General features: G+C 41.0%; 1 protein-coding gene across 6 annotated transcripts in view; it reads right to left on the reverse strand.

Moving 5' to 3' along the window:
* The window catches only part of RBMS3 (RNA binding motif single stranded interacting protein 3), a gene marked incomplete at both ends in the record, with an annotated part of 625,037 nt that extends 622,125 nt beyond the window's left edge, over nucleotides 1-2,912 (reverse strand). For all 6 annotated transcript variants that reach the window (XM_084247514.1, XM_084247510.1, XM_084247513.1 and 3 more), the window contains one exon: nucleotides 2,838-2,912. In XM_084247514.1, the coding sequence (XP_084103640.1) occupies nucleotides 2,838-2,912 (75 nt within the window). The remainder of the gene's footprint in view (nucleotides 1-2,837) is intronic.
* Between the last annotated feature and the right edge of the window lie 3,903 nt (nucleotides 2,913-6,815).

Genomic DNA, 6,815 nt, shown 5'->3' on the forward strand with positions numbered 1-6,815 from the left:
TCCATTTTGATTTTGCTTTATCTTAAGAAAATAGAACATAGATATAATATGTATATATTTAATTTAGAAAAAGGAATTATTTTTTGCATTTCTTAATGTATATGACAGCAAACATTTCAGCCCTTTAAGATTCCATGAAGACTTTCTACCCAAAACAAATGTCAGCAAATAGCTTTTATGGAACGGTTAAAAAGCACCTGAATTTAAAGAACAGCTTAATATGATAGCACCGAATATGTTTTGCTGAAAATCACACAATTCTATTTTATGAACTATAAGTGTTCTTTATATAATCATTATCAACTTAAATAGTTATGATATTTATTGGATGTAACCATTTATTTAAATTGGATTTTAATCATAAGTCAAGTCTAAAAAGACCATGGACTTCATGAATTCCATCTAGGTCTACCAAAGAAATATAAGCAACCATGTGTTTCCATCAAAAGTATCATAGACTATATTTTGAGATATAATTATAAAAGTGATACTGAAATAACCCAATAGATTTCATGTTTATAGTGAGGCATGTCAGTTCTTTATTCTGCAGTACAGATGCTGTCAGAACGTTCCCCACTTTTTCAAATATAATTGCACATTGTCCCTTTCTCCCTTGCCTTGTGCACCCAAGTTCCAAAACAGGGCACGTTTTCACATCTTCCACTTCCAGGAATATTATTAACGTCTGTCATTTCAGAGCTGCTGTAACAATATTCGATAACTTCACAGCACTGCCGAAATTTTACAACATAATTGTCAATGTGAGCTACCAGGATAGCCAAAGTAGCTGGTCTTAAATTCCCTGCCACCCTGATCTGATTACCCAAGTATCAGCTTAGGTTGCCTAATGGATATAACTTCTAAAAATGTTCCAGAAGTTGATGGCTCTGACTAGCTTGAAAGTAACCAGATCCAGATGCTGTCTGTCTACACAACACTAAACTACATAGGATCCCAAACAGGTTTTTTGTTTTGTTTTGTTTTAATATCCCCTCTATATTTGTTAGTCTGTCCTCTTTTCTCTCACTCCTCCCACCACCTTCCTTCCCTCTTTACCCCAAATGCACACATCCTTTACCCCAAATACACCCCCCCACACACACACATATATTTTTCACCGGGGTTGCTCATCCAGAGTCCTATGTCTTTAACATAATGTAGAGGACATTATTCCTCCCTAACAATAGTTAAAAGAAATCTCAAACAGAAAAGCAAAAACTATTCATTTTGACCTAAAGTTTCTTCCCTGAATATACTTCATGGGAGAAAAGAAAAACCAAAAAAGAAAGCGTGAATTTTGAAACATTTGGAAAAACTTATCCAAATGAGTAAAGGGGATGGAATGTCTGATATTTTTTCATGCAACCCTTAAGTTTGTTATTTTTGTTTCCTGGTGGGGGGAATGAGTAATGACTATAAATTTCCCCCTTTTAACTTGTCCTTGCTTTGCCATTTCCTTCAGGAAGGCAGGTGACATTCGCTATCCAATCCCCCAAAGAGTTAAAACTCAAGGCACTGGAGCAGGAGGGCTGGTCTATTTAAGCAGCGGCAGCACAAACTAAATGCTCACAAAGGCAAAAAGCAATGTGAGTCGACCTTGGAGGGGCAGGGTGAATCAGAGCTACAGAAAAAGAAAGGGGAAAAAAGCAACAATCTTTACTATAATATGAAACGTCTGCTGCCTTGTCTGGTTTACTAATAGGCATTGTTTGATGAGACAGAATAAATGAGAGATAACTACAGCATGAATTACCAAACCCTAATCACATCAACGAGTCCTGGTGACAGCACAGATCACTCAGGCACGCCTTGTTCACTCTCAGCATATTTATTTATTAGAAGACACTGGAGTCTGGCTAATGCGATACAAAATAATATCATCCATAAAGAAATATAATCCATGCATTCAAGGTGGTAGCTCTATCAATAGCCCTCCCCCCATCAAGTCCAATTTAATTGACAAATTGGAGTTGTGATTTCACACCTGAGTCTTTCATGACTGAACTACAGGATAAAGTTCACGGCTGGCACTGCCCACTGCTCAGTTCTGTGGGTTTGCCACTGGCCCCTAATGACCATCAGAGCACACACATAAAACCTAAAGTATTTAACCGATTCACATCCACTTTTCATCAGCTACATCGATCCGTTCTCAAGACCCAGGCCTCCTGATGGCAATGAGTATAGCAAAACAGAGCGTCTAAAAGTAAAGGACATCTATTCTGAAAGCAAAGCTTGAAAATCCCACCGTGAGCACCCTAAACATCCTAGATCTAAAGCAAAATTTGTAAGGCAAACAGAAAAATAAAAACACACCCAAACAAACTCCAAGAGACTTTAGTTAGCTCTCCTGTGCCTGCTCAGAGCCTCCTCTCATGCTCTCAGTGATTAAAAGTTTGAGTCAGCCCCCACCCTGGCATGTCCTATCCAGAGGGAAAAGCCCTTTCAGAGCCACAAACAAAGAGCAGTTCACCAGAAAAGCCCCTGAAATTGTATTCTTGTGCCCGATAATCACTGTTGTGATCTCCTCTGTAACAACCCTGCCCATCTGCAAAGGGCTTTACGGCTATCAGGAACGTTTATACTGCCAAATAACAACAAAGGAACTCCAGTGAAACTATTATCTCTCCTTACAGAGAAAGCCTCAGTTCTGAGGCTGCACACTTCTTATATTCTCCTCTGCCTCATTAACTCCATTGGTATGTTACTAATTTCAAAGAAGCAGGAAGAGGTTGATGGGGGTGGAGGGTTAAATAATAATTCACATGCCTGTCTGTTTCCCATCCCAAGTGCAGAAGGAAACCACACTGATTGCCAGACCGTGGGTCAAGTCATACCTTGGTTTGGAGATAATGAGGATAGTAGTAAGTGTACTGGGGGTACATTTGTGGCTGATCCAAGCGTTTGCCCATGTAGCTGGAATCTTTATCTCCGAGGCAGGGAACTGGATGACAGGGTATAGCGCCCCAGGCCGAGCTTCCTCTGAAACCACTATTCCTGACAGTCCCGATGACTGATGAGGCTTCAGAGATTCCTTGTCTTCCACCACTCGCTAGTTCCAACACAGCAAGAATTTAAAAAAGAAACACACCAGGGGGAAAAAAAGGGGGGAGGGGGATCGGTAGGAAAAAAAGCCCCACACACAGCCTCCCCAGATCTTGCCTGCCTTCCCTTAGCTGCCGGGGTCCACTTGGGATGAGGCAGTTGGTTCTCTAACCAGGTTGTCTGTAAGCGATGTCAATTGCCAGCGTTTGTAAAGGAAAAAAAAAAAATCAAAGTCCTTTCAGCACAACTCGGAATCTTTGCAGATCAGCTTCCTGTCTCCTGTTTGTCTCTTTCCCCACCTTAAAGAAAAGGAGAAAACAAAGAAAGAAAGAAAAGGAAAGAAAGAAGAAAAAAGCAAAAAAAAAAAAGAAGAAGAAAAGAAAGAAAGAAAAGAAAAAGAAAAGGGGAAAGAAAAAGAAAAAAAAAAAAAAGAAACCTTGCACAGCTTAGTTGCTGCTGTCTCCCTCCCAGAGTGACATGGTGTTCGGGGCTTGTCCTGTCCTTTCATTCACTTCCCCTCCTTCTAGCCGGTGGGTGGAACCCAGAGAGCCTCTCCAGGGAGCAGCGTACGCAGTCGAGAAAGCTGCAGTATTTCCTCCAAGAAAAAAAAAAAAAAGGCTGCTTCAACCCCTGCTGCAAGCAAAGTTCCGATTCCCTCTGCTGGCTATCTCGAATAGCAAAGCGATTTTTGCAGTAAAGCTGCTGTCGCTAGAACTGAACCCGGGGAACTCAAATGCAGGCAGTGGTTTATTTTTTATCCTCTCCTCTATTTACCCCACAGGAGCCCACGATCTCTTCTCTTCTTGCCAAGTTTCAAGGTAAGCTATGGTGCTAAACAAAACACAGGAGATCATGGGAGGGAAGAGAGGAAGTAAGGAAGATGGAAGAGAAAGAAAGAAAAAAGACAGGGGGAATAACCTTGCTGGTTAAAATAGAAAAAAGTGTGTCCCAGATGCTTTCTAAACCTGTTAGCACACTAAAGCCGCATGAATCCAAGACCTGGTTTAGAAACTAACATTTTACTTCTTGGAGGACATGGAGGATGCTATGTGTTAAAGACATTTTTTGAGTCTACTCCCCAACAACCACACATGGTCAGATCACAATGACCAACTTATTATGGCAGAAATAATCATTCTTATCATTTCCATCCATTTTGTAAAAATTAAAAGATATGTGCTCTAAGGTTTATTCTAAATAGGTTCTTTCTAAATAAAATCTCTGTTCTCTCATAGTCTAGCTTTTTATGATAATTTGGATTCATGGATGCTTTAATCACTTTACTGATCATCACACACACGCGCGCACACACACACACACACACAAAGAACAAAAATCATAATTACTTGGCAAAATTTTTCCCCACCAATACTAAGAAATATTCTGACATGTTTATCAGCTGCTACATTATAATACAAATTATTTTAGAGAAAATATAGTTCCTTAAAGGGTCCCTTTTCAAGGCGGGCAAGCTAAAATTAGATGTGCCAGCTGTGTTTTGCTGGGGAGTGCTCACGCATGCACAAAGCATGGGCAGGCCAATATTGAGATCCACTCTACTTTGTCAAGTTGGCTCTATTCCATCAAGTCCCAGAGTCACCTATTCAGATAAAAGCTTCCTGGTCCAAATCTAGCATCCTCACCCAGAAGAGCAGAAACTTGAGCTCAATGTATAATATGGCGTCCATCCTGCTTCGGGCCCCACCACCCTGAGGCAACTGGCTCCCTCTCAGGGGTCTGGTTTTTCAAAGCTGTACAAGTGCATGTGTGTTTCTTGAAAAAAGATAAGGATGGTGGATAAACAGTTTTATATTTGGATTTTGACAAGAACAACATTTAGAAGGGTAAGAATTAGGAGTCCTGATAGCACTATAATTGAGAAAATTAAATCAACTCCTAGGAGGCTGAAATGTGTTGTTCTGGGCCTCAGTTGTCCCATCTAGAAAATGAAAATATTGTCAACTTACGTGGCTGGAGGTGCTACACCAAATCAGACACTGAATAAAAATTATATCCATCTAAAAATCATTCTATAGAATATCAGAGCTCACATGAGAGAGCATGATCAGAGCCCTGATTCTTGGGATTGTTTTCAAGACACTTGAAGCCCAGCTTCCTTCCCCAGACTCAGAAGGTAAACTGTCCCTTGTACATTACAGCTTTGCCATTCAGAACAGCTTTTAGAGCTGGAATGTGCTCTCACATGCAAACTTTCTCTCCCCTGTCTGGAGTGTGCTCCTGGCTCTTCAGCCCAGTCGCTGGGTCTCAGCGTGGAGATTGGATGGGGTAGCCTCTCCTGAGCCCTACCTTCCTCGCTACACCATCTGAGCCCTAGTAAAATGCTTCTCCTACCATAAGTGCTGGTTAATTCCGTTTCTTCGGCCCCATCATGTACCTTTATAGGTCCAAAAACTGTCGTGGAGTCTGGTGCAAAATGGTGCTCATTAATGTGTGAACAGTAAGACATCTTAAACATGACAAACAATTCTAACCTGACCTGTGTCCTCTGGGGACACAAGTACCTTTCTGGGTGCAGGCAGATAGTGATGTGCAGATCAGAAGAAGAGTCTTCCTCACCTAGCATGTATTCTAATGGGGGAGGTAAACAAAGAAACCAGCCAGTATACAGGGGGTATAAGAGCAGGTGGCAGCTACGAAATATAAAGCTGAAGAAGAGAAGCAGTCATATGGATTCTACTTTACATAGGATAATCAAGGAAGGTTCTGGGAGGAAGAGCTCCGGTGTGAAAGGAAGTTGTGAGCCCTGCCCTGGTTGCCGGGTGCTGTGACATACTCAGTGTGCGAGGCTGGGCCGCCCCAGCACAGCTTTGGCCCCAGTCCTGCCTGTGCTCCAACCCTGCCCCTGTTTCCTTATCTGTCAAATGTCACCTCAAGACCAGCTTCAAGCCATTATCATGAGAAGGCACTGAGATAAACATGTAGACCTCAGGGCATTGCTTTGACTCAGAAACTGTCAGTCTGTATTCAGGGGAAAAGCATCTCTGGCAAAGGGAACAGCAAGTCCAGAAAGTTTAGCAGCAAGAATGTCTTGGGAATGCATGAGGAATGGTGCAGTGGGGGGAGTAGAACAGGGAGGAGTAAGACAAGGAGAAGAACCCAGGGGCCAGATCACGTAAGGCTGATTGAGAACTTGGAATGCAAAGCTAAATTAGTGACAGCGAGTAGTACAGGACAGAGTCAATCCAAATACTCTATCTCTAGATCTAATTATCTTAAATTATGGAATGCTGTCTCTCTCAATAACCAATTGGGATTCCTCCACATCTTTAAACCTATAAGATCTGAATCCTAGATGATTTCTGCCAGTTTTGTTTCTATGGACAAAGGACATCAGTTTTTGTTTTTGTTTTTGTTTTTGTTTTTAATAACTGGTCTAGATACTTCTTGAAGAGAAAGGAATACTGTTTTATTTACAAATGAAAGGTCAAATAAATAACTCCTCAGCCCACACTATAGTCCACTTATATGTAAAATTCCCAGCATGTGTTGATGCTATCAGCAATTTCTACACAAATTGCTACTTTCCAAAATGCTATTCTATTTCAGTAGATTATTGTTATGTTCTGGGCATCAATTGTCATTAGCCTAAGAACATTCATTGAGCATTTAAAGCTTTTCTTAAATAATTCAAAGGCAGTTTACCACTCATAAGAATTGTAAACCCTGTTTTATTTATTTATTTATTTATTTATTTCCCCCCATAGAGATATGAGTAGCCATGGCAATTCAGGTAGCAAGATATTCATGTC

The sequence above is a fragment of the Talpa europaea genome (genome assembly GCF_964194135.1).
Source record: "Talpa europaea genome assembly, chromosome: 11".
NCBI lineage: Eukaryota > Metazoa > Chordata > Mammalia > Eulipotyphla > Talpidae > Talpa > Talpa europaea.